The following is a 27,533-nucleotide window of genomic DNA, read 5'->3' as shown; positions in this document are numbered from 1 at the left end:
ATGCGCATGTGCACGACGGAGGGAGCTCCGTCGTGCGCATGCGTGAGACCCGGATAGCGACAGCCAAGCTGCCGCTCCGGGTCTCGCACCAAAGGGGGCGTGCTGTCGATGGTGAGTAACAGCACGCCCCCTTTGGTGGGCGTGCCGGGGGCAGTGGCTGCCAGACGGAGGCGTTCCCATGGGAACGCCTGCCGTCTGGGGCCGGCCCCACTGACATCACTAGTGATGTCAGTGGGAGTGCTTTTGGCTCATCTAGATTGCTGATGGCTCATCTAGATTGTAAGCTCTCCCACATAATGAAATCACCGTCTTATGTTATGTTAGACGGCCCAATCTCCTTGCCCTGCAGTATACAAACTTTATTTCTGTAGAATATTTAACCACTTAACTTCAATTAATTCAGAATCCATGATTTCTGGATAACCAAGTGAGAAAAATAAAGGAATAGAGTTGATCCGCAGGACTGGGAAACCGAGGCAGCTGTCCAAGGCGCCATGTTTGGGTGGCCAGGAAAATGCGGATCGTTCATTTAAAAAAAAAAAAAAAACTACCAATATCGGTCTTGTATACTGTACATCACACTATTAGAAGGGGAGGAGAGGGGCGGTTAGACCCACCTTTGCCTGGGACCCACAAGTCACATGGTGCATGAACCCACAATGCAGCGTCTATGCCCAAAACTCAGGGATAAAGTAGGTCCAACTTATATCTATACAAGATATAGGTCCGAGGCAACAAGTAGATTATTGTGGATGAAGTGGATCAATGTCTTGTTTCTCTCTAATACACAAACCTCACAGTACATCTATGTAAACACTTGTGAATGCTGGATGCTTTCTATAACTGAATAGCAGGTCTGGGATTTTCCCAAATGAGAGCAGAAGTTCAGGTAATCACGTGGGGTCTGGATCCAGGAGGTAAATGCTTGTTCCCGTAACTGCTTCCAGGCGAGCTGGTAGGATACAGCAGCTTCTTTGTAATCACGATAAGTCTTCAGTTCTTTGCCCCTAAGGAAATTCAATCCCAACATATAATACACCGTAAACATTTATAATTGGACAATCTTCTGTAAAATATACTTTTCAACTCATAAAAGTAGAATTAGTTATAATGTAAGATCATATGACTGAAAAAAAAAAATCACTGCTACCTAGTGAAATACATCACAAGCATAAGCAGCTTACACAGGGTAGTGTGAATTTATAGTTTCATAGTACAATTGACTATTATTATTAAACTTTATGAGGGGTATTCAATATGAGAGTGAAAAGTCCGTGCTGGACTTTTCGCTCCACATCGGAGATTTTTCTGGGAAAAAGTATCGGGCGCGCGCCTGCTTTATCCCCATATTCAATATCAAATCTACGAAAACGGGACCCGGCAAAGTGGGATTTACGATAAAATACGAAATTTTACTGGAAAAAATTGTAGGACCCCCCTAAAGCTGTAAAAACATGGGGGATCACTATGGGTACCCCCGTTTTAGCCTGCAAATGAAAGTCGGGGATTTAAATAGCTGCGGCAGGTGCTTTTTTCCCCGACATTGAAGAAGTGATGCAGAAGAGCACTTAGGTTACTTGTTTTGTTTTTTTACGTGGTCCCATCAAATTTGGGGTACATGAAAATGGGTACTAGCATATTTTTTATGTCCCTAAAGTAATTTTTTAAAAATTCTGCATTTGTGCACCGGCCGCTATAATTCTATTCTAGAAAACACCTGCCGCATACTTGCAGAATAGCCCTGAACCTATTTCCCTATTGTTAAACAATAACTGTACACTTGTGACGTTTAAAACCTAAAACTGGATACGACAGCTGTCTCTTATCTGGATTTATTTATTACCAGTTATTTATATAGCGCACACATATTCCGCAGCGCTTTACAGAGAATATCTGGCCATACACATCAGTCCCTGCCCCAGTGGAGCTTACACTCTATATTCCCTACCACATGACACACACAGACACATTAGGGTTAATTTCTGTTGGGAGTGTGGGAGGAAACCGGAGTACGCGGAAGAAACCCACGCAAGCACAAGGAGAACATACAAACTCCACACAGTTAGGGCCATGGTGGGAATCGAACCAGTGCTGTGAGGCAGTAATGCTAACCAGTCTGTGCTGCCCCATTTAGCGGTAGATGGGACAGCGCGGAAGGCATAGTGGTTAGTACTACTGGCTCACAGCACAGATGTCATACCCAATCTGTATATAGTTTGCATGTACTCCATGAGCATCCCCCTCAACACTCAAAAAATACTGGTAGAATATTTGACCGTAGTGTGCATGCATGTCCATGTGATACGGATTATAGACTGTGAACTCCACTGGGACAGGGACTGATATGAATGACTCTGCAACATACTTACCTACTTTTGATGTCTTCCCTCCGGGAGAATCCCAGAGAGGAGATACTAGTGATGGGGGTGGGCCGGGTGCTTCGCAGAATTAGGCCCCACCCCCTCATACTTACTGCTGCGAATCATGGGTCTATTGAAAGGGGACGGGGCCAAAATGAGGCGATTCTCACAGACCCGTGATTCCTGGCATTATGCTCCTATCCTGCGCACTACACTAGGAAATGGACGTGATGTGGGAGGGCGCCTACTCTTCTGGGTGTCCAGGGGACTCCCCGCAAATTTGGGAGTCTCCCGGCCGCCCTGAGACAGTAGGCAAGTATGTGCTGCGAAAGATGCGTGCGCTATATAAATAACGGTATCCGCTGTACAATCTAATTATTGATAGCATTGAGATCCATCATAAATACATTTCATGAACTGAAAAGCAGGACCTGCAATGTAAAGCCATGGTGCTCAATGTTTATTGGATGGGACCCCAAAAGAAGCCAAATAGAATATATGCATATGTGACTATTAGGGGGCTCCAAAAACAGATCTGGAGCCCACTTGGGGTGGCAACACATATGTTGTGTACTATAAACATATAGTGCATGAAAAGTTCTAGGTGTGTTCTGCATATCAGTAAGTTACCATAGTGATCGAAGTAATGTAATGTAAGGCACGGCATCTAGCTCCCCCATGTGGTGGTACATCTAGTGCAGTGGTTCTCAAACTCTGTCCTCAGGACCCCAGACAGGTCATGTTTTCCAGGTCACTCAGCAGGTGCACAGGTGTAATCATTACTCACTGACACATTTTAAAAGATCCACAGGTGGAGCTAATTCTTTCACTTGTGATTCTGAGGAGACCTGGAAAACATGCACTGTTCGGGGTCCTGAGGACCGAGTTTGAGAACCTATGACCTAGTGTGTAGGAGCTCTGTATTTGCTAATCCAGTTTAAACGTCCCCCTCGTACATGTCACTTGTGCTAGGTATTTTTCTGTAAAAAAAATAATTCACTTTTCTCTGCACACACCTGGTACCTATATACAGTGCAGGTGCCTCATGCCTCAGTGACCTCACTAGCTCCTAGCGAATTGATGGTCTACATGCTCATGGCGATTAATTACCTGCATCCACTATGTGTAGATGATAGGTGCGGAGGTATACAGTACAGATGCAATAAAATAGCCCATAAGTCCTTTACGTGACCCAGAACTGTATACCATGCTCTGCCCTCAACCTGCTGCTCAAACAGACCACACCTGTAATTCACAGCTGTCCTAGAGCAAGGCCCAAAGAAAGCAGTAATGCCCCTCCGCACTGTGCCTGCCTGCAAGCTGCCACACTGTACCAGGAGGAGATAGAGAACGTATAGGCAATGGTTTAATATCCTCCCCTTGTGCCAGAGACACTGCGGAGAGCATCAGCTTGTGTACCTAGATCATTAGCACTAGACAGGTTTCCATCTCATAGATAAGATACAGCAGGAAACTGGCTGCTAGGTAATATTCAGTTCTGCCAAACCTTGTGCTCATACAGTACATCCTGCCCACCCAATGTCCAGGACACCCGCAGTGATGTGCACGGCCCCCGGATTCTGCACTAATAAAGGGGGCAGATCTGGGACAACGCAGCTTTTAGATAATTATAGTGTACTTTGATCACCACAAGGTAAAAGAGGTGTTCTATTGTATAAGTAGCCAAAATTGTAATTCTTGGTCCCATTACTAGACCCAAAGGCTGTCCATGGCCCCTGATGGCAGGTCACTGGGATGGGTAATTATTTAAATGCATATGGGATGAACTCTGGGCTTAATTGACTATGCAGCGCTTTCCAAAGCCTCCGCGTCATCAGCAACTGGATTTAAAGGGGCAATTATATTCAATACAAAACACGGCTGGCTGTGTATCATAAATAATACAGAGCAGCCCATTGGCTGTGGCGCTGTACGTCTGAACATGGCGACCGAAATCCGTGCAACTGCGGGAAAAAGTCGCAGTCGCTGACCGCAACACTATCACACCTGGCTAGCTACCCCGTTGCCTCCCAGGAATGCCCACAGAAATTGCCTTTCTTTGTATCCGTATACGTTCAGCGTCTCCCGTCGGTAACCATTGGGATGATTGCACAGTGCGACGTTGCCGCTGCTTCCAATGCTGAATCTTGCCCAATATCTGCAGGTTTCCATTAGCAGTCGTCATTGATGATACACAGTATGTGCTGCGCAACTCGTCATCTGTGAGCAGGGTATGACGTCACTGAGGAGGGGTCCCTTCCTGTAACACCCTTACAGCCATCGTTATAAATGTGATGTAGACAGCTACTTTCTTTTGGACAGATACCTGTGCTCCAGTCTTCACGTATGTCTACAACATTATCTAATGGGTATTCCACCTTCTGAACTGTGCAAAATACATTGCTCTACCTTACGACAGCCTTCTGTGTATTTCATCAAAGCCTTTATATGATCTGGGCAAAGTTGCAGAGGTCTGTTGCTCCTGGATACTACAAAAACTGCTGCACAATTATATCCAGAGCTGTGCTGCAGCCATGGGCAGTCTCGGAAACCAGCTGTGCCTTGATGATATAAAGGCTTTGTTGAAAAGCACAGGAGAAGAAGAAGAACCCAGAAAAATAAAGCAACGCAGTCAGTAAAAGTTGCAGGCATGTACAAGCCAATGAATTAAAAGTAATCCGAAGGTGGATAAGCGCATAGATTAACATCTGAAAATAAACTACTAGATAAGCCGCTGTATTATTATTTATCATCCGTTATATAGTAACGTGGCTTGGAGACCGCACGTGGACACAGAAATTTGTACCAAAATGTTTTTCTGAACAAATGTATGTAATTAGCAGCAGAATGGACATCTCCTGTACAATAGTGCCCTTTTATCCCCTTAAATGCAGCTGTGATTACAAGACATTTGTCTTATTAAAGCTGAAACATCTGCTGGAGGGTGTGAGGGGTTAGATCACTTCATTATAATGTCCCCTTCGGCTGAAATTTCCTGATGCTCAGAAACCAGGCTGCAAAACAAACCAATGTTCTCCAGGCAATATAAGCTTCATTCATAGCTACACTGCACATTCGGCCTCTGTGCAATGACGGACAACCAGGGCTGACTCCCTCGCAGACATTAGCCAACTTTTCCAGGCTCTGGCGCCAGCTCTGACTTCAGACCAGTAAATGTATTTGTCTTTATATTAACAGCATCGGCAATAATTTGGGAGTGGCTGTGTTTGGTCCCTGTGCTGCGGAGAGGGGACTAAAGAACCACTTAGATATCCCATAGTAAGGGGTAAGATGCCTGATGCAGAAATGTGCCTCCAGGCAGCATCTCAGATCCGATCACTGCATCCAAAGACGCAGGATCAGATCAACATCGCTACCATCGGTTTGCGGCATCGGCCATCTGAGTAAGCCTAAGCTTAAGCAGAATGGACACCTCCTGCCCGCTTGCAAGGCCAGTAAATCTGTGACTGCAGACGAAGACACTGGCCTCGGTACTCCCAGAAAACGGGGACGACGTGCCCCCATTTTCTGGGAACACAGGCAGCGCCGCCAAGCCCCCACCTCCAAAGGGCAGCAGCTTGTCAATCATGCTGTGGCTTAGTCGGTGATCGGCACATGCGCCGATCATTAAACATCGGCCCATGGGACAACATTGGTGTTTAAAAGCTCATAGCAGCATGTATGATCGATGAATGCAATGGGATAAATAAGCAAAGCTGTTATTGCCTATGTTCTGAATAAAGCCTGCAAAAAGGACAACAATTACATTATCTGGATAATGCAGACAGGACCAGCCGACCTAATTAATGGCAAAATACACAATAAGGCAGGGATCCCCAAACTCATTCCTCAAGGTACCCTAACAGTCCAGGTTTTAAGGATTTCCATGCTTGTGCACAGATAAAATAATCAAACTGACTGAGGTATTAAGGGCCTGATTCAGACCCACTCGCGAGCGGCTGTCCGCTCGCAAGTGGGTCGATGGTCTGCACTGCGCATGCGCACGACGGAGGGAGCTCCGTCGTGCGCATGCGCGAGACGCGCCGAGCGAAGGACTTTCCTTCGCTCGGAGTGTCTGATCAAAGGGGGCGTGCTGTTGATGTTGATTGACAGCACGCCCCCTTTGGTGGGCGTGCCTCCCAGACGGAGGCGTTCCCAAGGGAACGCCTACCGTCATAAGCCGGCCCCACTGACATCACTAGTGATGTCAGTGGGAGTGATTTTGGCTCTGATAGAGCCAAAATCACTCCTGGCCTTGCGGTTGAGAAACTCAACCGCAGGCTTCTGCTCGCAGTGGCGATGGTCGCGATGGTCAAGACCATCGCGACCATCACCCTGCACGCTCGTATATGCTGTGGGTGATGACCCACAGCTATTCGAGCGTCCAGGAGGACGCTCCATATTTATGGAGGTGGGCCCTGATTCACAGCGAGCGCTGTGGTCAGAGCGTCCGGCTCTGAATCAGGGCCTAAGTCACCTGTGTGTAAGCATGGATATCCTTAAAACCTGGACTGTTAGGATGCTTTGAAGACAAGAGTTTGGGATATTTTCAAGGAGAGCTCTGCCCCAAGTGATTGGTTACAGTTTTTTAATCGGGTTTTGTAAAACTACCAAAACATTTTTCTTTTATGTCCCAAATAATGGATCTCAAACAACCTTATGCAACAAACGTCATATCCGGATAATGCGGATATCATCAATGCATCTGACCTATGTACCAGTTATAGGTGGTCTTTCAGCCTGATGGTAAATTCTTTGGCCCAGATTTATCAACGAGTGATATTTTTGGATACTAATCTTAAATGGTGTTCCAACCAATCAGCTCCTAACTGTCATTTTGCAAACACATGACAGGAGCTGATTGGTTGGAGCAGCATCTAAGAATAGTAACGAGTGATAACAGAATATCACTCACAGATAAATCTGGGCATTAGTACTTGTTCTGTAAGATAGGAGGAGAGCTACCGATGTTCCGGGCTCCCATCCGCCGGGGACCAGATTGGGTTTAACCATCTGGCGGGAGGATCTAATAAAGCTTCTAAAACAGACAAGTGGTTGTGTTGCCCAGAGCAACCAACTTGATTTTATGTAACGTCGTCAGCTCCCAGACTTGTATCTTACCTATGAGAATCATTTATGGCTTCTACGTGTTTTATTCCCCTCAATGTCCATCACGGCGTCCATTTTAAGCAAACATATCAACTAGGAGGAGGATGAGCGCAGTGGGCGGTCCTTCCCCTTAGAGAACTATATACGTAAATAAATGGTTTATATCACAATGCACATTATAAGCCATTCTAATTTAAGAGATGGAATCCAATTCGTACCGCCAGATATCGCCACACTGCCTGGCCGCGCACATTACCATCTATGCTAATTTTAACTCACGCTTCTTGAGGTGCAATTAGTGACTATATTGGGCGTTAAGTTACTGTACCCGACCATTCTGGAGGTACTTTGGGCAGCACGGTTGGCGCAGTAGTTAGCTTTACTGCCTCACAGCAATGAGGTCTTGGATTCAATACCTACCGGGGCCTTACCTGACGATGTGGAGTTTGCATGTTTGTGGAGTTTGTATGTTCTCCCTGTGTTTGCATGGCTGTTGTCCAGGTGCTTCGGTTTCCTCCCACATTCCAAAAACATTCTGCTTTCTGCAGCTGGTAAGCAGCCCCCATCAGGGACTTACAGACAGGTATGTAGTTGATTTAAATATTTACCTGAGTGAATCTGGGAGTCGCTCCTTTGACAGATTCTCTACCAGATGCCGGAATGTGTTAAATAATTCTGCTTTACAGATCCGAGATCTGGGGAAATAAATGTCCGACATTTATCAGCATTAAGATTTACAAAGATCGCCTGTCACATTCAGAGTATTGCAGTGATACAATGCAGTAAGATGGGTCACTCGTTACGGGAACCTATGGTACAATATCTCCTACCTGGACTGTGGGGTTCCAACTGCTTTTTTGGTAGTTCCTTGCCTATACCCGTTAGCGGTGACATCTAGTGGCTGGTTTGGTACTGCACACCAACTAATAGCTGTAGAGGAAAATTCATAGATTGGGTGTTACAGGTGACTGCAGAAAAGAGAAACTCTTTTTTTAAGTAGATAATAAAAAAACAACAACGCTTTCTTTGTATAACTTGCATGGAATCAATCAATGCTGATGGCTGGCAGCTTGCTACGCAGGACATTACTCTAGAACAAGAAGCTAGCCGGAGAATTTATGCTGACACGGGCTACTTATAAGACATAAAGGGATCTCTTCAAGCAAGGCCTCCAGACGATGAGAATGCATTAGTCGGCCGGGCACAGCAAAGGAAGCAATTTTGTGGATTCAAGAGTTAGTGATGTCACTAGTTTCTTGTGACCGGACAGGCAGCATTCTAATTACGGCAGCCCGCACTGTGTTTAGGTGACATGTACACTAAGGGCCTACAGTAATTCAGTAGCCACGACGGTGCCTTTATGCTAATGTCATGGCCGATGGTAATCGTACAGAGACGCCTTCCGGATGCTTCGCTAATCCGCCGCTGTGCATATTAAGACGCACCTGCCCTATGAAGGCGCAGATTACCCGTCTGAACATGGTCTGTCAGTGCAACTGAACTCTGCAACACTTGTGAACTCTGAACTTGTAGCCCCTATGGAGTGCAGTTCAGTTAAACATGGCTCCTGTCGCGCTAACGGTATGCTAACGGTATGCAGCCGACGCCTGTCATTTTACCTACGACGGGAGCCCGACCCCTGGCATCCCAATCGAAGGTAAGCCGGGCGCGGACAGCCATGGGGGGGAGGGTTAAGTTAGGCGCTCCGGGGGGGGACTTGGGGTTAAGAACCCCCCTGGGAGGGTTAGGCTAGGGGAAGGGGGGGCTAGGGTTAGGCACCCCTGGGTGGAGGTTAGGGTCAGGCTACCCTCAGGGAGGGTCAGGTTTAGGCAGCGGGGAAGGGGGGGTTAGGGTTAGGCACTAGGGAGGGAGGTTAGGCACCCCTAAAGGAGGGTTAGGGTTGGGGGGGGGGGATTAGTTAGTACTTACCTTTAGCGCAGTCAGGATCTTCACTGGTGCCAGTCTTCCGGCATCGGAATTTGAACTGCCGGACATGCGTCCGGCGGTAAATACACCGATCCCGCGCTAACAGCTGTGATAGCACAATGGTGGAGGGGCTCAGATGTCTTCAAATTAGCATATATAAGATAAAGCTTTCTGCTGACCAATTATTATCCTGGATCGGCATCAATGCTATAAACTGCATTCACCGTTCTGAGAGGACCAAACTAATATAACAGCTGTGCAGGCAAATCAGCCATCTTCTTGTGCCTCAGAAAGGACTTCACAGGCCTCACCTGCGCCACCAGGGACAAGTTTCCTCGTGCTGTCCACTTTCCTCAGAGCATCCCTCCCATGCTGGAACTGTAGATGTGACTGAATGATCTGTGCCGTATGTACCCGAAATCCTTCTGGCAAACCCGTTACATTCTGGCACCTGGAGAACAGAGCACACGTCACATACCATGTCTTACCTCGTGCCCAGCAGAGGAGAGTTTGTGGCCATACAATACCTACTGTGAAGGGCCCGTTCCATGGACAGCAGACTGAATGGACACTTCCCAACCACAAGGGGGCACAGATAGATCGGCTGCTGCAGGAAGTGTGTGAGCATCGCCCCCTGGCAGCCGACCACGTTCCACCGAGCTATCTTATCACTGCAGGACATGGATAAGGTGCGGTCCCCGCGGCCTGGCTTGACACGGAGCACTCCCACAGTGTGGTAGTCCACCCCTGGGTTGTGACTATCCTGGGCCTCCCCGGGGACACACTTGGCTCCAGTTCTGTACACATCCATGGCTTTAGGTGTGAATTCTCTGACTGTATTCTCATCTTCTACACCAGGTCCAGAACTTCTCTCACTTTCTCGGTCTCCTCCATCTTGCTTTATCTTCTTGTTACCGGGTGAGGGCTCACACGCCATCCGCTTCCTTTTACGTCCCATGTCCACAGAGCTACAAAGTAATGGCGGTTCTTCAGACACTGCAGCGATGGGACACAGTTGGTCCTGTAGGGTCATTGCGGGGATAATTGAGGCATCGCCGCCTGAGGAGAGACAACACATGGAACAAATATGGGATTCTGCCTATAAAATGTACTTAAAAGGGGTAACAGGGACCTATATATGTATTTTAGTGGTGATTTACATTCTATAAAAATGTTATCACCTAAGCATGGAATATATATATATATATTTTATTTTATTTTTAATTATGTGTATTGAAAGGTTCACATGAAATAGTATCACAGTAAGTTCAAAATACAGAACAATTATAAAATGTGAAAGAAGGAATATTTTTAATACGGTAGTGGTACAAGGTCATTCTGCTTCACAGCACTGGGAATGTAGGTTCGATCCCCACCAAGTTCCTATATGTGTGGAGTTTGTATGTTTTCTCAATGTTTGTGTCGGTTGCTTCGCTCCCACACTCCAAAAACATACTGAGAGGCTAAGAGTGTGCGTGCGCCTCCTTAGAGTAAGCTCCACGGGGGCATGGACTAATTACAGTGTCTCTGCACAGCGCTGCGCAATATGTTTGGGCGCTATATAAATAAAATGATAATAATAGTGCGCTGTGCCGATCTTCACAACTCTTTATAAACAAACAAAGTAAAACCTCAACTACGATCTGAGCTGCACTGTGTATCGCTCTAGCTCCACTGACAAATCAGCTGTGTTTACTCCGATGTTGCTCACTGGTCGCGGGATCGGTATGAAATACCGCCGGTTCAAATCCCCACGCCGGAAGACCTGCAGCAGTGAAGATCCCGACAGGGAATTAAGGTAAGTAACCCTAAACCTCCCTTAGGGGTGTCTAACTCTAACCTCCCCCCCCTAGTGCCTAACCCTAAACCATCCCGTAAGTGCATAAACCTAACCCCCCGTTCCCGCAGCCTAAACCTAACTCTCCCGTTCCCGCAGCCTAACCCTAACCCCCCCTTCCCCTAGCCTGACCCTAATCCTCCCGGGGGGGTGCCTAACCCTAATTCTCCCCCAGGAGCCCTTAACCTAACCCTCCCCCGCCGCGGCTGTCCGCACCTTCGTTCGGTATGCCAGGCGTCGAGCTCCCGGTGTAGGGAAAATGATAGGCGTCGGGATTTCGACGCCTATCATTAGTCCCCTGTCGGAAAGCCGGCGGTCGGCATCCCCTGGTCGCTGCCGTTTTTAGGGACTCAACCAAAAGTCCTGTTATAAGCAATGTATTTTTTGATCTCTTATTTGTTTAGGTGTCACACACTACTAACGTATAAAGAGGAGAAAAGCACTGACAATAACACTGATTAAGCCCACAGTCCTTTAGAACAATAGTGTGGTACTGAGCTCCTGGCGGGTACTCACAGGGAGTGTGACTGGTGAAGAATACAAAGGACACCGCTGATTTCAGCATCCACTTGGCAGAATCACTTGCAGGAACAAACACGGAGTCTTTGCTCTCTGACAGTGCCAGGGAAAGCTGGTGGAGGAGGTACCTGGCCAAAGGGGAGAAAACACTTTAATATTCTCTGTGGCTTACACTAAAAACACAAGAGGGCAACAGGCCAAAGGGTCTATAACTAGGAAGCAAAGTATCGTGTCTGCAAGACGAGCGTCCTGGACCATCACTGCCGTCTGTCTGGTCTCTAGGTATTACAGACCGATAGTGCAGCACTAACTCAGAAATGGATTCTGCGCAGTCATTGATACTTACATATTACAGATATGTTCCTTCTATTCCCTAGTTATTCCATTAACAAAGTGTTCATTTGATTAGGTATACCTGCTTGTTAGTGCTCAGCGGGTTCCTCTCCTGCTAATAACAGACATTAGGCTACAGTGGGCATAGCGTCACCAACACCAAATGCCGCCTGGTTTGGCAAATCTCAATTCCTGCTGTGACAGGCAGATGGTAAGGACAGAGGGCCTGAATCAGACCCGAACGCTAAGCCGCGATCGCTCGCTGCCAAAAGGGGCCGGGTATGCAAATTCCGCTATCGCACTGTGTGGCGTAAGGACGCCCTCTATGTCTTAGAGCCACGGCAGTGAGTGAACGCTGGTGTATAAACACGCCCACTTTCCTAACACACATCATCTCCAGGAAGTGTATGATTAATCGGTAACATCGAGAGCCATCGGAGCTGCACGCAGCGCTTGAGGTAGGCACTAACCCGCCGCAAGCACTGCGATCACTGCTGACTGAAATACAACCAGGTGACGTGTACAATGACGCCTCCATGCTAATTATGCACACCTTTTAAACGCCGATTTGATGGCCAGACACGCCTGCGGTCGCATCACCACTCTCCCATTCACAAGCACCTTCCCCTGTTACCACCCACAAACGGCGCTATCTGTCACTCAAGGTATCGCTAAGTCTTTGTGCTACGAGCGCACGATTCCCGATCGCAGTAACTGGCTCGCGCACTGCGATGCATACGCATGGGCAGACGGGCAACAATCGCCCATAGCGAGCGATCGCGGCTTAGCGTCCGGGTCTGAATCAGGCCCATTATTCAATGAAAGTATTAAGCCCCTAATTACCAAACGAGTATTGTTTAAATGCAGCAGCCTACCTGAGTATCATTGCTGCTGACCCCATGTGTCCCTTTATAGTCACAGTCTACCCAGCTCTGCCACCGACATAACGTAAGCTTACAGATGATGTACACAAGCATAAGATGTTGGAACAAGCCGAGATCCTTCAAAATCTGTGTGCAAGTGTACCGAGAAAAATTGGTGCTGGTTTGAAGGCAAAGGGTGGTCACACCAAATACGGATTTGATTTATATTTATCTTCTGTTCATTCACTTTGAATTTTTCAATTGATAAAAAAAAAAAAAAAAAATCTATTAGCACTTCTATTTTTGAAAGCATTCTTACTTTGCAGCATTTTTACCACACCTGCCTAAAACGTTTGCACAGTGCTATAAAGGTTGAGACTCCTTCTGTTTTGGTATTTGCACCCCACCCATCTGCCCTCAGGTGTTTTTAACCTTCAGCCCAGGTTCCTGCATTTCTATCAACATATTAGAATGGGCACTATTACAGGTATAGGTACCCATACATCTGCAACGGATTGTCGCGATTTTGCAAAGCGATCGGAAATGCCGATCTTCCGGGTGGAAATGCCGACCGCCCACTATCGATGTTCAGCGATCAGTCGCAGGATCGCTGAAATTTTACATGTTAAATGTCCCCAATTAGACAATCACGGTAATTTTTTGATCGTCAAATCGGGAAAATCCAACATGTTGGATTTCTGCGATCCTGCGATGCCGGGTTGCAGCTTCGCAGGATCGCGACAATCCGTTGCAGATGTATGGGTACCTTAAGTCCTGGCTACATTTAATATAGTGTGTAGTATTAGGGATGTTAGGGACCCATCTTACGGGGTTCACCTTGACGTGGTGGCTGGTCAAACATTTTTGGACAAACATGTACTAAGAACCTCACTTATACTCCATGTTAATTGTAGAGTTTATCAGGATTATTTTGTCTATCACTGTTCTTAGTACCTAGAGTGTGCGCCTGCATTCTATCTCCAATGCAAAGTTCCACTTCCCAAACAACTTTTCTCAGCAATGTATAGATCAGATCCAGCTTTCATTCTGTTCCAGCTGTCCCTGAGACACCCACAGCCTGACAAAATAACCAGGAGCTCCTTAATGCTACACCCCAAGGAGCTCAGCTACACTATACAGAGTCCGCTGAGAGACGCTGCAGACATCTCTCAGAGCACCATGTGGCTGTTGCCCGGAACTCAGGGATCTGTTCAGGTCACTTTAGGTTCACTTGGGAGTGAGTCCGTTTCCCATGCTTTTCCCAAGGTTAGCTTGCCAAGGATTCTGCTGGATATAAGAGGTGTTTGGGAGCAGTTGTATGCAGGAGAATGTTCCAAGGGCCGGATGCCCAAGACGGCAGCAGCAGATAAGTGAAGGACATGGGACAAGAGTGAGAAAAAGTCGTCTGGTACCACAATAGTAAACAAGGCACCACCAGATCTGGGAGAGGAGGCAGAGCAGGCAAAAGTCCACAACAGGGAATCAGGACAGAATCTAAAGCAATGCCATTATATTGGCACGTAGCCCTGCCTTCTGGTAAAGCACGCTTATAGGATGCCATTTAAGTAGTGTATCATGCTTTCCAAATGGTGCACACAGCGGTTCCAATGCTTGGATCCGACCGGTCACAATGGCCGCCGCCGGCACACAACACAGCTACAAGCAGGGCACATGGCTGACTAATGTGTGCACCAGACAGGCTTACGCCCAAAACCTGACCGTTTATGTAAATGGAGACTACTATTAGCACCTCTCACAAGAACGCAAACCGTAACAAAAACATGGCAGTCACCAATAAAAAAAAATACAATAATATATAGAGCATATCGTTATAATGCCTGGAAACTGTTAAGCTGCATACACACACAACGATTTTGTTACCAACGATTTTATGTCAGATTTTTTAAAGTGTAATGAACGATTTATTTGAACTACAAACGATTTTTGCATATTTACTTAATGAAAACCGTTGTGTGTGTATGCAGCTTTAGCATACAGAAACACAGCATTCCAGCAATATTTATAGTATTAAACTGTCTAAAATAAACATTTTAAAAACAAAATGTTTTTTTTTTTCACTCTATAAGGCTAGCTGACAACAAAAATGGCACTTTTCAGCCATAACTACACTGACAGTAATAACCCCAGAGGCAGTCATTTATATCGGCAGAATGCAGTAGAACATAATTTCATGGAAAAAAAAACGCTACTGATCATCTAAGCATTAGCTACAGCGAATCCATTGATCTACATGCGCTCCTGTACAGGACCGGCTCTAAGTTTCTCAGCACCCAGCGCTGTCCTGTTCTACACTCCCATTCCCTTCCCTCCCACACTCCCTCCCCTGAGGTTATATTCTAATAATTTCACCGTGCGGGTGGAACTGGTCAAGTAGCGATCCTGGCGCCCTTGTGCGCACTGACAGATCATGCCTCGAGTCGGCCCTGCTCCGTGCGGGTGGAACTGGTCAAGTAGCGATCCTGGCACCCTTGTGCGCACTGGCAGATCATGCCTCGAGTCGGCCCTGCTCCTGTAGTTTAGCGAACAGAGAGCCTGATTCAGCAAGGATCGCTATTCTGCTAGAACGCACGACCCGCAGTTGCTAATATTAGCAGCTTACCATAAGGACACCCACTTCCCCTTACACACATCCGTATACTTAGGCAACATAGAAAAATAATTGGTAACATCGAGTAACATCGGACCCATACGCACAGTAAGGCAGGTCAGACCTCACTCAGGGATTGATGACTTCAGCGCAGGATATGAGGCCTCAGGCTGCGTATGGAATTGCAATGGATAATTTATGCGCGCCCATGCAACGCCATCCCAATGCACTAGCACGCCTGCGTTCGCCCGACCACCCCCCCGTCACCACCCACAAACGGCACTTCCTGTCAATCACTTTGCAAGGGGTCTGCGGAGTCTCTGCAAACACAGTTCCCATCGCAATTGCTAGTTTGCGCACTGCGATGCATGTGCAATGCGAATTAATTGACCGATTGCGTGCGTCCTTGCAACTGCGATCCTTGCTGAATCAGGTCCAGACCGCGGGTGAGCGCAGGGAGGGGGATTACCTTCTGGATCTGTGACGCAACCTTCATTAGATGCTTCAACGCAACGTAACTGTCGTAGTGCCCGAGACAATAGCTGACAAACCACCAACGCATTTCGCAGCATTTAATACAGCCGTTTGCGCCTACCAATTCCACCCCACCATTTAGATGTTATTATTTTGAATACTTCAGTCATTTCGCATTTTGTGTTCATAGGATGCTGTGTCTGGGTCTTCCCTTCCCCCACACGGGATAGGAAATACTTTATACTGACATGTATCCTTATGCTATATTAACGTACAGGTACTCGTACTTATTCATGTGATGATTACAAACAGCTATGTTATATTTACACATCAAATTCAGTACTATACAGACTATGCAGAAAACTGCAAACTTAAATTTGCTTTGGGCATAAATGAGGGTGGGGGAAATGTAAACCTGCCGGTAAGAACTGGCAGGACATCCGAGAAACAAATGAAGTCTTCTTGCCGCGATACAGGATTGAACCATTCATTTAAAGATTTAGAGCTCCATAGTCCTTTAACATAAGGTTGTAACTGCTGTACTGCAACCGCAGCCGATTAACTATAAAGGACATTTCAAATAGAAGTTGCCTCATGTATAATGAACGGTTGTTGATCTCCTGAGTGCACCATAATTGATGTTTGGAATTTTTAATAAACAAATACAGAACATTACAGGGTTTCTTCCTGTTCTGGAAGGACTAATGGCTCAGATGACCAGATCTTCCACAATGCAGCGATTCATTGTGGCCTGAGCTACCCTCAGATGATAAGAAATAAGAAGCATCTGTACCTCTGAAAACTCCGCTTTGCGATGATCTCTGCGTGGCTGTCATGGAGGAGATCACCTGCATAGGCAGAAAGAATTGGAAATGTTAATTACAAGACACTGAAACAAAAAGATATAAAAAGGATAAGGATGAATAGTTCAGAGAAACTTGCCGTATCATCCCTTTAATTCGGGACACATGTGAATTACACAGGTTCTGTGGCTAATTAAAACCAGGTGCAATGGAGACTTGTAGTCAGCCAGTCACAGAACATGTGTAATTCATGTCTCCAGAATTAAAGGGATGACATGGCAAGCCTAACTAGATAACTTTTTAAATGGAGATAAAACAGCAAGTACTTTAGCACCTGGGTAAAACCATGTTGCACTGCAGGTAAAAATGTGCAGAGAGATTAGATTTGTGAAGAGCGTTTCCAAACTCAGATCTAAATTGCAGTGTAAAAATAAAGCTGTCCAGCTGTCAAGTGTGACCACTACACTCTATACCCCACAGTCATCCAATGGATGGACAGAGAAAGAGGTCATGTGTGTTCAGACAGCCCCATACTTCTAGAAATACATTGTACAAGTAAAGAAGCAATGCAAATGTCAGTGCTAGTAAAGAAAAGTAATACTGACCACCTGATAGTCATCCAACTTATTAAAAATGAATGCAAAAATTATACTGATCACTCTGGAACATTCTTCTGGCGTTTTAAATACTACAGATTAGCATTGGGACAATTAGTTATTTATTTAAAAACATTATTGCCGAGTTATGCCCATACAAAGTTCCAGGGTCCAGGCTTGCCAACGAGGTAGAGCAGCGCCAACAACATGTTTGGGGAACAACACCCTGAACAAAAATAACCTTATAAAGGACAAGTATAGTATGTATTTATTTTCAGATAACACAATTTGGTGTTTACCTGTCTTGCGTAATTTTGATTGGCTGATGCATTTTGTCCCAGTTCCCATAGCAACAACTGTAAGGGAGGAAACGTCCAGTCACGTTAATAACAAGAACGTCTTCTGACAGATGCTTGTCTAGGTGAGAGCGTGACATCATAGCGACGGGCTGAAAACTACAGAAGGTGGGCACCCAGGAATAGGATGGCATTTAACCCTCGCACCAAATTCATTTCTCTTCTACCACCCTCCTATGTAACCCAATTCTCCCCTACCACCATCCAAGATCCACTACTCAGTAATTTATTACTCACCCAATCTGTCTCTAATGCACTCCCCCTCCCTCACTTTATCCTGTAATTCAGCCCCATCAGTCTCTCCTTGGCTCTCTCTCTTCTAATTCATTCTAGTATCTCTCTCATGTGAGTCACTCTCACCCTCCCTCTCACTCCTGGAAGTCAATCTCCCTTCCCTCCCTCTCACTCACTCACTCCAGTAAGTCACTCTCACCCTCCCTCTCACTCCTGGAAGTTACTCTCGCCCTCCCTCTTACTCCTGGAAGTCACTTTCCCTTCCCTCTCACTCCTGGAAGTCACTCTCGCCCTCACTCTCACTCCTGGAAGTCACTCACCCTCCCTCTCACTCCTGGAAGTCACTCTCACCCTCCCTCTCACTCCTGGAAGTCACTCTCGCCCTCCCTCTCACTCCTGGAAGTCACTCTCACCCTCATTCTCATTCCTGGAAGTCACTCTCACCCTCCCTCTCACTCCTGGAAGTCACTCTCACCCTCCCTCTCACTCCTGGAAGTCACTCTCGCCCTCCCTCTTACTCCTGGAAGTCACTCTCGCCCTCCCGCTCACTCCTGGAAGTCACTTTCCCTCCCCTCTCACTCCTGGAAGTCACTTTCCCTTCCCTCCCTCTCACTCCTGGAAGTCACTCTCCCTTCCCTCCCTCTCACTCCTGGAAGTAACTCTCCACCTTCCTCACACTCCTGTAAGTCACTCTCACCCTCCCTCTCACTGCTGGAAGTCACTTTCCCTTCCCTCACTCCTGGAAGTCACTTTCCCTCCCCTCTCACTCCTGGAAGTCACTTTCCCTCCCCTCTCACTCCTGGAAGTCACTCTCCCTTCCCTCCCTCTCACTCCTGGAAGTCAATCTCGCCCTCCCTTTCACTCCTGGAAGTCACTCTCGCCCTCCCTCTTACTCCTGGAAGTCACTCTTCCCCTCCCTCCCCCTCACTCCTGGAAGTCAGTCTCTCCTCCCTCCCCTTCACTCCTGGAAGCCACTCTTCCCCTCCCTCCCTCTCACTCCTGGAAGTCACTCTCGCCCTCCCTCTCACTCCTGGAAGTCACTCTGCCTTCCCTCCCTCTCACACCTGGAAGTCAGTCTCTCCTCTCTTCCCTTCACTCTTGGAAGTTACTCTCGCCCTCCCTCTCACTCCTGGAAGTCACTCTTCCCCGCCCTCCCTCTCACTCCTGGAAGTCAATTTTCCCCTCCCTCCTGGAAGTCACTCTTCCCCTCCCTCTCACTCCTGGAAGTCACTCTTCCCCTCCCTCCCTCTCACTCCTGGAAGTCAATCTCGCCCTCCCTTTCACTCCTGGAAGTCACTCTTGCCCTCCCTCTTACTCCTGGAAGTCACTCTTCCCCTCCCTCCCCCTCACTCCTGGAAGTCAGTCTCTCCTCCCTCCCCTTCACTCCTGGAAGCCACTCTTCCCCTCCCTCCCTCTCACTCCTGGAAGTCACTCTCGCCCTCCCTCTTACTCCTGGAAGTCACTCTTGCCCTCCCTCTTACTCCTGGAAGTCACCCTCGCCCTCCCTTTCACTCCTGGAAGTCACTCTCGCCCTCCCTTTCACTCCTGGAAGTCACTCTCGCCCTCCCTCTTACTCCTGGAAGTCACTCTCGCCCTCCCTCTTACTCCTGGAAGTCACTCTCGCCCTCCCTCTTACTCCTGGAAGTCACTCTCGCCATCCCTCCCTCTCACTCCTGGAAGTCACTCTCGCCCTCCCTCCCTCTCACTCCTGGAAGTCACTCTCGCCCTCCCTCTCACTCCTGGAAGTCACTCTGCCTTCCCTCCCTCTCACACCTGGAAGTCAGTCTCTCCTCTCTTCCCTTCACTCTTGGAAGTTACTCTCGCCCTCCCTCTCACTCCTGGAAGTCACTCTTCCCCGCCCTCCCTCTCACTCCTGGAAGTCAATTTTCCCCTCCCTCCTGGAAGTCACTCTTCCCCTCCCTCTCACTCCTGGAAGTCACTCTTCCCCTCCCTCCCTCTCACTCCTGGAAGTCAATCTCGCCCTCCCTTTCACTCCTGGAAGTCACTCTTGCCCTCCCTCTTACTCCTGGAAGTCACTCTTCCCCTCCCTCCCCCTCACTCCTGGAAGTCAGTCTCTCCTCCCTCCCCTTCACTCCTGGAAGCCACTCTTCCCCTCCCTCTTACTCCTGGAAGTCACTCTCGCCCTCCCTTTCACTCCTGGAAGTCACTCTCGCCCTCCCTTTCACTCCTGGAAGTCACTCTCGCCCTCCCTTTCACTCCTGGAAGTCACTCTCGCCCTCCCTTTCACTCCTGGAAGTCACTCTCGCCCTCCCTCTTACTCCTGGAAGTCACTCTCGCCCTCCCTCTTACTCCTGGAAGTCACTCTCGCCATCCCTCCCTCTCACTCCTGGAAGTCACTCTCGCCCTCCCTCCCTCTCACTCCTGGAAGTCACTCTCGCCCTCCCTCCCTCTCACTCCTGGAAGTCACTCTTCCCCTCCCTCCCGCTCACTCATGGAAGTCACTCTCGCCCTCCCTCCCACTCCTGGAAGTCACTCTAGCCCGCCCTCCCTCTTACTCCTGGAAGTCACTCTCGCCCTCCCTCTCACTCCTGGAAGTCACTCTAGCCCGCCCTCTTACTCCTGTAAGTCACTCTCGCCCTCCCTCTCACTCCTGGAAGTCACTCTCGCCCTCCCTCTCACTCCTGGAAGTCACTCTCGCCATCCCTCCCTCTCACTCCTGGAAGTCACTCTCGCCATCCCTCCCTCTCACTCCTGGAAGTCACTCTCGCCCTCCCTCCCTCTCACTCCTGGAAGTCACTCTCGCCCTCCCTCCCTCTCACTCCTGGAAGTCACTCTTCCCCTCCCTCCCGCTCACTCATGGAAGTCACTCTCGCCCTCCCTCCCACTCCTGGAAGTCACTCTAGCCCGCCCTCCCTTTCACTCCTGGAAGTCACTCTCGCCCTCCCTCTTACTCCTGGAAGTCACTCTCGCCCTCCCTCTCACTCCTGGAAGTCACTCTAGCCCGCCCTCCCTCTTACTCCTGTAAGTCACTCTCGCCCTCCCTCCCCCTCACTCCTGGAAGTCACTCTCGCCCTCCCTCCCCCTCACTCCTGGAAGTCACTCTCGCCCTCCCTCTAACTCCTGGAAGTCAATCTCGCCCTCCCTCCCTCTCTCTCACTCCTGGAAGTCACTCTCGCCCTCCCTCCCTCTCACTCCTGGAAGTCACTCTCGCCCTCCCTCCCTCCCTCTCACTCCTGGAAGTCACTCTCGCCCTCCCTCCCTCCCTCTCACTCCTGGAAGTCACTCTCGCCCTCCCTCCCTCCCTCTCACTCCTGGAAGTCACTCTCGCCCTCCCTCCCTCTCACTCCTGGAAGTCACTCTCGCCCTCCCTCCCTCTCACTCCTGGAAGTCACTCTCGCCCTCCCCCCCTCTCACTCCTGGAAGTCACTCTCGCCCTCCCTCCCACCCTCTCACTCCTGAAGTCACTCTTCCCCTCCCTCCCTCCCACTCCTGGAAGTCACTCTCGCCCTCCCTCCCTCTCACTCCTGGAAGTCACTCTCGCCCTCCCTCCCTCTCACTCCTGGAAGTCACTTTCGCCCTCCCTCCCTCTCACTCCTGGAAGTCACTCTCGACCTCCCTCCCTCTCACTCCTGGAAGTCACTCTCGGCCTCCCTCTCACTCCTGGAAGTCACTCTCGCCCTCCCTCCCTCTCACTCCTGGAAGTCACTCTCGCCCTCCCTCCCTCTCACTCCTGGAAGTCACTCTCGCCCTCCCACCCTCTCACTCCTGGAAGTCACTCTCGCCCTCCCTCCCACCCTCTCACTCCTGAAGTCACTCTTCCCCTCCCTCCCTCCCACTCCTGCAAGTCACTCTCGCCCTCCCTCCCTCTCACTCCTGGAAGTCACTCTTCCCCTCCCTCCCACTCCTGGAAGTCACTCTTCCCCTCCCTCCCACTCCTGGAAGTCACTCTTCCCCTCCCTCCCTCTCACTCTTGGAAGTCACTCTTCCCCTCCCTCTCATTCCTGGAAGTCACTCTCGCCCTCCCTCTCATTCCTGGAAGTCACTCTCGCCCTCCCTCTCATTCCTGGAAGTCACTCTCGCCCTCCCTCCTCTCATTCCTGGAAGTCACTCTCGCCCTCCCTCCCTCTCACTCCTGGAAGTCACTCTCGCCCTCCCTCCCTCTCACTCCTGGAAGTCACTCTCGCCCTCCCTCCCTCTCCTGGAAGTCACTCTTCCCCTCCCTCCCTCTCACTCCTGGAAGTCACTCTTCCCCTCCCTCCCCCTCACTCCTGGAAGTCACTCTCGCCCTCCCTCTAACTCCTGGAAGTCACTCTCGCCCTCCCTCCCTCTTACTCCTGGAAGTCACTCTTCCCCTCCCTCCCTCTCACTCCTGGAAGTCACTCTTCCCCTCCCTCCCCCTCACTCCTGGAAGTCACTCTCACCCTCCCTCTAACTCCTGGAAGTCACTCTCGCCCTCCCTCCCTCTTACTCCTGGAAGTCACTCTAGCCAGCACCCGCCTCTCACCCCTGGAAGTCACTCTTCCCCTCCCTCTCACTCCTGGAAGTCACTCTAGCCAGCACCCGCCTCTCACCCCTGGAAGTCACTCTTCCCCTCCCTCGCCCTCCCTCCTGGAAGTCACTCTTCCCCTCCCTCCCTCCCACTCCTGGAAGTCACTCTTCCCCTCCCCCTCACTCCTGAAGTCACTCTTCCCCTCCCTCCCTCTTACTCCTGGAAGTTACTCTCGCCCTCCCTCCCTCTCACTCCTGGAAGTCACTCTCACCCTCCCTCTCACTCCTGGAAGTCACTCTAGCCAGCACCCGCTCTCACCCCTGGAAGTCACTCTTCCCCTCCCTCGCCCTCCCTCCTGGAAGTCACTCTTCCCCTCCCTCCCACTCCTGGAAGTCACTCTTCCCCTCCCCCTCACTCCTGAAGTCACTCTCTCCCTCCCTCTTACTCCTGGAAGTCACTCTTCCCCTCCCTCCCTCTCACTCCTGGAAGTCACTCTTCCCCTCCCTCCCCCTCACTCCTGGAAGTCACTCTCACCCTCCCTCTAACTCCTGGAAGTCACTCTCGCCCTCCCTCCCTCTTACTCCTGGAAGTCACTCTAGCCAGCACCCGCCTCTCACCCCTGGAAGTCACTCTTCCCCTCCCTCTCACTCCTGGAAGTCACTCTAGCCAGCACCCGCCTCTCACCCCTGGAAGTCACTCTTCCCCTCCCTCGCCCTCCCTCCTGGAAGTCACTCTTCCCCTCCCTCCCTCCCACTCCTGGAAGTCACTCTTCCCCTCCCCCTCACTCCTGAAGTCACTCTTCCCCTCCCTCCCTCTTACTCCTGGAAGTTACTCTCGCCCTCCCTCCCTCTCACTCCTGGAAGTCACTCTCACCCTCCCTCTCACTCCTGGAAGTCACTCTAGCCAGCACCCGCTCTCACCCCTGGAAGTCACTCTTCCCCTCCCTCGCCCTCCCTCCTGGAAGTCACTCTTCCCCTCCCTCCCACTCCTGGAAGTCACTCTTCCCCTCCCCCTCACTCCTGAAGTCACTCTCGCCATCCCTTTTACTCCTGGAAGTCACTCTCGCCATCCCTTTTACTTCTGGAAGTCACTCTTCCCCTCACTCCCCCTCACTCCTGAAGTCACTCTTCCCCTCACTCCCCCTCACTCCTGAAGTCACTCTTCCCCTCCCTCCCTCCCACTCCTGAAGTCACTCTTCCCCTCCCTCCCTCTCACTCCTGGAAGTCACTCTTCCCCTCCCTCCCTCTCACTCCTGGAAGACACTCTTCCCCTCCCTCCCTCTCACTCCTGGAAGTCACTCTTCCCCTCCCTCCCTCCCACTCCTGGAAGTCACTCTTCCCCTCCCTCCCTCTCACTCCTGGAAGTCACTCTTCCCCTCCCTCCCTCCCACTCCTGGAAGTCACTCTTCCCCTCCCCCTCACTCCTGAAGTCACTCTCGCCATCCCTTTTACTCCTGGAAGTCACTCTTCCACTCCCTCCCTCCCACTCCTGGAAGTCACTCTTCCCCTCCCCCTCACTCCTGAAGTCACTGTCGCCATCCCTCTCACTCCTGGAAGTCACTGTCGCCATCCCTTTTACTCCTGGAAGTCACTCTCGCCCTCCCTCTTACTCCTGGAAGTCACTCTTGCCCTCCCTCTTACTCTTGGAAGTCACTCTCGCCCTCCCTCTAACTCCTGGAAGTCACTCTCGCCCTCCCTCCCTTACACTCCTGGAAGTCAGTCTCGCCCTCCCTCCCTTTCACTCCTGGAAGTCACTTTTACCCTCTCTCTCTCCAGTGATTTATTCACCCCCTCTCCTTCCCCATCCCCAACTTTCATGTTCTTCAGAGTGCAGTGATCAGAGTGCAGCAAGAGGAAGGGGGCGGTGTTTTGTTTTGTTGTTTTTTTTCTTTCCTTTTTACCTGGACATTTCTGCAGTTTAGAGAGTCAGTCATGTAACAGATATGCTCTGTTCACTAAAGTACTTAAGCCCACCATTGGGAGGTAATAGGACCTTATATTACCCTGTGTTAGTATTGGGAACAGTGGAGCATAGTATATTCTTAGTATGGTTACCATAAAATCGATATCTAATATTTACAATTACATGGATGTCTTACATGTATATACCACAAATTAACTTAATAAAAACAACTTAAACATTCTGTCGTATCATTTAGTACATATATTATATTTCCACTGTTGTACATTTAGGCATCAGTGGTGGTGTTCCAGTCTACAGAAAGCTTCACAGCAAAAGCATCAGTGACACCTACATGTGAAGAACTTTTTTTTGTCTCTGAAAATGAGGTCTTATCTCATACGTCAGCATTTTGCTTTCAGACTTATTTAATTTTCTGATCTGACAAGCCTACATACTGTATGTAATGGGATGCAGTCAGAACCAGACACGGCACTAAAGATAGGCGTTTAAATTCCAACACCTATCTTTATCCCAAGTCCGAAACCTGACAACCGCCATCCCGCACGAAGATAAGCGGGCACTGTTAGGTGTTAGCCATTAGGCACCCCGGGGGGAAATCAGGCACCCCAGGGGGAGATTAGGGTCAGGCAGCCCCCGGGAGGGTTAAGCTACGGAGAGGGGGAGGTCAAGTGTAGGGCGCGAGAAGCGGGGGTTAGGGATAGGCACCACTGGGGGGAGGTTTGGGTTAGGCACTACAGGGAGGAGATTAGGGGTGGGAGAGAAGAGGGTTAGGGTACTCAACAGCCCATCGGGATTCTTCACGATCGGGATGCCGGCGTCAGTGTTTTGACCACCGGCATCCCATCCATCGGTATGTCATACTGATTTCGTGCGTAATAGCCTGGTAGTGTAAACACTCAGAACAACTCAGCCGCATAGCTCTATATTATATGCTGTGACCTGTTGATTGCTTAAATACACAGGAAATAAAAATACATTCACCTTTCCTGACTCCTTCCTTTCCCTGTGCGGCTTCAACTTGTACCACAGCTGCCATCAGAGTCCACTCCCTGCTAGGATCCGGCAGGCCTTGCTTAGGTAACTTGGTGCGGTAATGATCATAACACAGAGCCGCAATCTCATCTGCCGTCCCCAGCCTTTAGATACATCAACCAAAATAACAATTCACCAATAACACACGATGTGTATGTACAGTACTACCTCAACCGCAATAGCGCCAACACCTCCTAACTGCCCTTGCCCCTTCCATCCCTCGCCTCTCATTGCCTACAGAGTGGAAAGTGCGAGATGCCGTACACTTAGATGGCGACCCACTAACATTAAATATGAATTCATATTTTTATATTTAAAAGAACTCGCTCATCAATGAATTAATCCAGCCCAGGTAAGTGCAATAGGAAAATAAGTAGAAAAATCAGTAGTAGTATTTTTTATTGCATATTAGGGGGTCGGCACACTAGTCTCCAAGACTTCAAACCTGCCCTCAGTGCCCACCTACCATTAAAGCCCATCAGCCCTCATAACCACTCTGCCTTAGCTGCCATGTCTACTCTCCACTTAATTGCCACCCTATGGGGGGTATTAAATTAGCCGCGGGGTTTATCCCACGACTAATAGTCGGCCAAAATCCTCCCGGTGCGGGGAAAGGTGATTCAATTAAATAGCCTTTTTCCCGCACTAAAAAACTGGGAGTCCATTTGTGGTTGTTTTTTTGTTGACTTTGCGCTGCGAGATTCAGTCCGACTGCGGGAACTCGCACGCGGGGTTATCCCCACTAATTGAATAGCTCCGGGACGGTAAACCCCGCGGGTAATTGAATACCCCCCTATGTGCGTCTACCCCTTCCCTCTAGAACAGGGGTTCTGAACTCTAGTCCTCAAGTACCACCAACAGGTCATGCTTTCTGGATTTCTTTAATCATGCACAGGCGAGTTAATCTATTTTGCTTGGTCAGTAATTATCCCACCTGCTTCTACAGACAGAAACCATCAAAACGTTACCTGTTGGGGATTGGAGTTGGAACCACTGGTACAGGATATAACATCTCACGAGCAGGGCCCTCTTCCATCTTACCACTGTACCCGCCTCACCAGTCCCATTTGACAAGCTACACTCCTGAGCACTGGCCTACCTGACATGGGTGCTACTTACCACTGATGCTCACTGTCCTGTCTGTAGCTGGGTCTATAATTCTATCTTCTATTTACACTGTCAATTTCTTGTTGGCTGGTTACTGTATAATTTTGTATTGCCGAATTACATATGTATTATTCTTTGATGTCTATTTTATACTATTATGGTGTTCTCTGTTCACCCCTACATATGGCACCTTATAAATAAGACATTAATATGCTGTCAGGCCACACAGCAGTTGCCTGGCAGATACAGTTAGAACTAATGGGCCCCATACGTCTGTGACGGATTGCAGCGATCCTGCAACTCGCCATCTCAGGATCGCAGAAATCCAACATGTTGGATTTTGGCGATTGGACAATCGCGATCAAAAAATGATCACGATAGTCAAATTGGGGACATTTAACATGTCAAATGTCAGCAATCACTGAACATCCTTGGCGGGCGATCGGAAATTTCCAATCGCATCCCTGCATCGCGACGATCCATTGCAGATGTATGGACACCTTAATCCTTTGGTTCAAAGACGATATTAGATCTACAGCAAAATAAATGGCATTTTTATTGTGCAAAATTCTTGTAACTATTACAAAGATATCCAATTATTTCTGAGAGCAAGACTGATCTTATGTAACAGATCAGTCCCCCCACACACACACTTAGATCAATACAGAAAGCTAGACTAGGATTTTACAAGCTTTGGCTCCCAATGGTGGAACTACAAGTCCCAGCTTGTAGTTGGAATCCAGTTATTTATAATACCACACTATATGGGGCGCCAGAGTGCCTAGCTTTTACCTAGCATTACTGTGAGTCTTCTATAACTACGCAAGGTCAACAGAGCAGGCCATGCAGGTACTTGTAGTCCCACCCCCACATGCTGTATAAATGCGCTCCATTATCACTTATTACCCTGCTGCCATTCTTCTCTTCTTGGAGCGGCCTCTTAATGATGAAATCACACAGCAGCCGAGGCTGCAACTAGCCTGGAGAGAGTGGAGTGGGTGAG

General features: G+C 49.1%; 1 protein-coding gene across 2 annotated transcripts; it reads right to left on the bottom strand.

Moving 5' to 3' along the window:
• Nucleotides 1-149: 149 nt before the first annotated feature.
• ADAT1 (adenosine deaminase tRNA specific 1) lies at nucleotides 150-27,533 on the bottom strand. 2 transcript variants are annotated; one of them, XM_088449391.1, is made up of 10 exons: nucleotides 27,437-27,533; nucleotides 25,373-25,527; nucleotides 17,728-17,784; nucleotides 16,823-16,877; nucleotides 11,749-11,879; nucleotides 9,923-10,454; nucleotides 9,707-9,846; nucleotides 8,300-8,399; nucleotides 8,078-8,164; nucleotides 150-1,007 (listed from the first exon to the last, which is right to left on the bottom strand). In XM_088449391.1, exons 1-10 carry the CDS (start codon nucleotides 27,445-27,447, stop codon nucleotides 806-808), a joined length of 1,470 nt encoding a protein of 489 aa, XP_088305517.1. In that variant the 5' UTR covers nucleotides 27,448-27,533; the 3' UTR covers nucleotides 150-805. The 2 variants fall into 2 exon arrangements, with proteins under 2 accessions (XP_088305517.1, XP_088305518.1); XM_088449392.1 differs by lacking the exon at nucleotides 27,437-27,533 and adding an exon at nucleotides 27,323-27,388.

Source organism: Taudactylus pleione, unplaced genomic scaffold (genome assembly GCF_031769625.1).
Source record: "Taudactylus pleione unplaced genomic scaffold, aTauple2 ptg000484l, whole genome shotgun sequence".
Taxonomy (NCBI): domain Eukaryota; kingdom Metazoa; phylum Chordata; class Amphibia; order Anura; family Myobatrachidae; genus Taudactylus; species Taudactylus pleione.
This window is presented reverse-complemented; position numbering and strand designations above follow the sequence as displayed.

Excerpts from the sequence above, each read along its gene's own strand:
- ADAT1 (XM_088449391.1), bottom strand. Across the intron at positions 8,165-8,299 it reads GTTGGAACCCCACAGTCCAG|ATCTCGGATCTGTAAAGCAG; the intron begins GTAGGAGATATT and ends TTATTTCCCCAG. Across the intron at positions 1,008-8,077 it reads CGACTCCCAGATTCACTCAG|GGGCAAAGAACTGAAGACTT; the intron begins GTAAATATTTAA and ends GAATTTCCTTAG.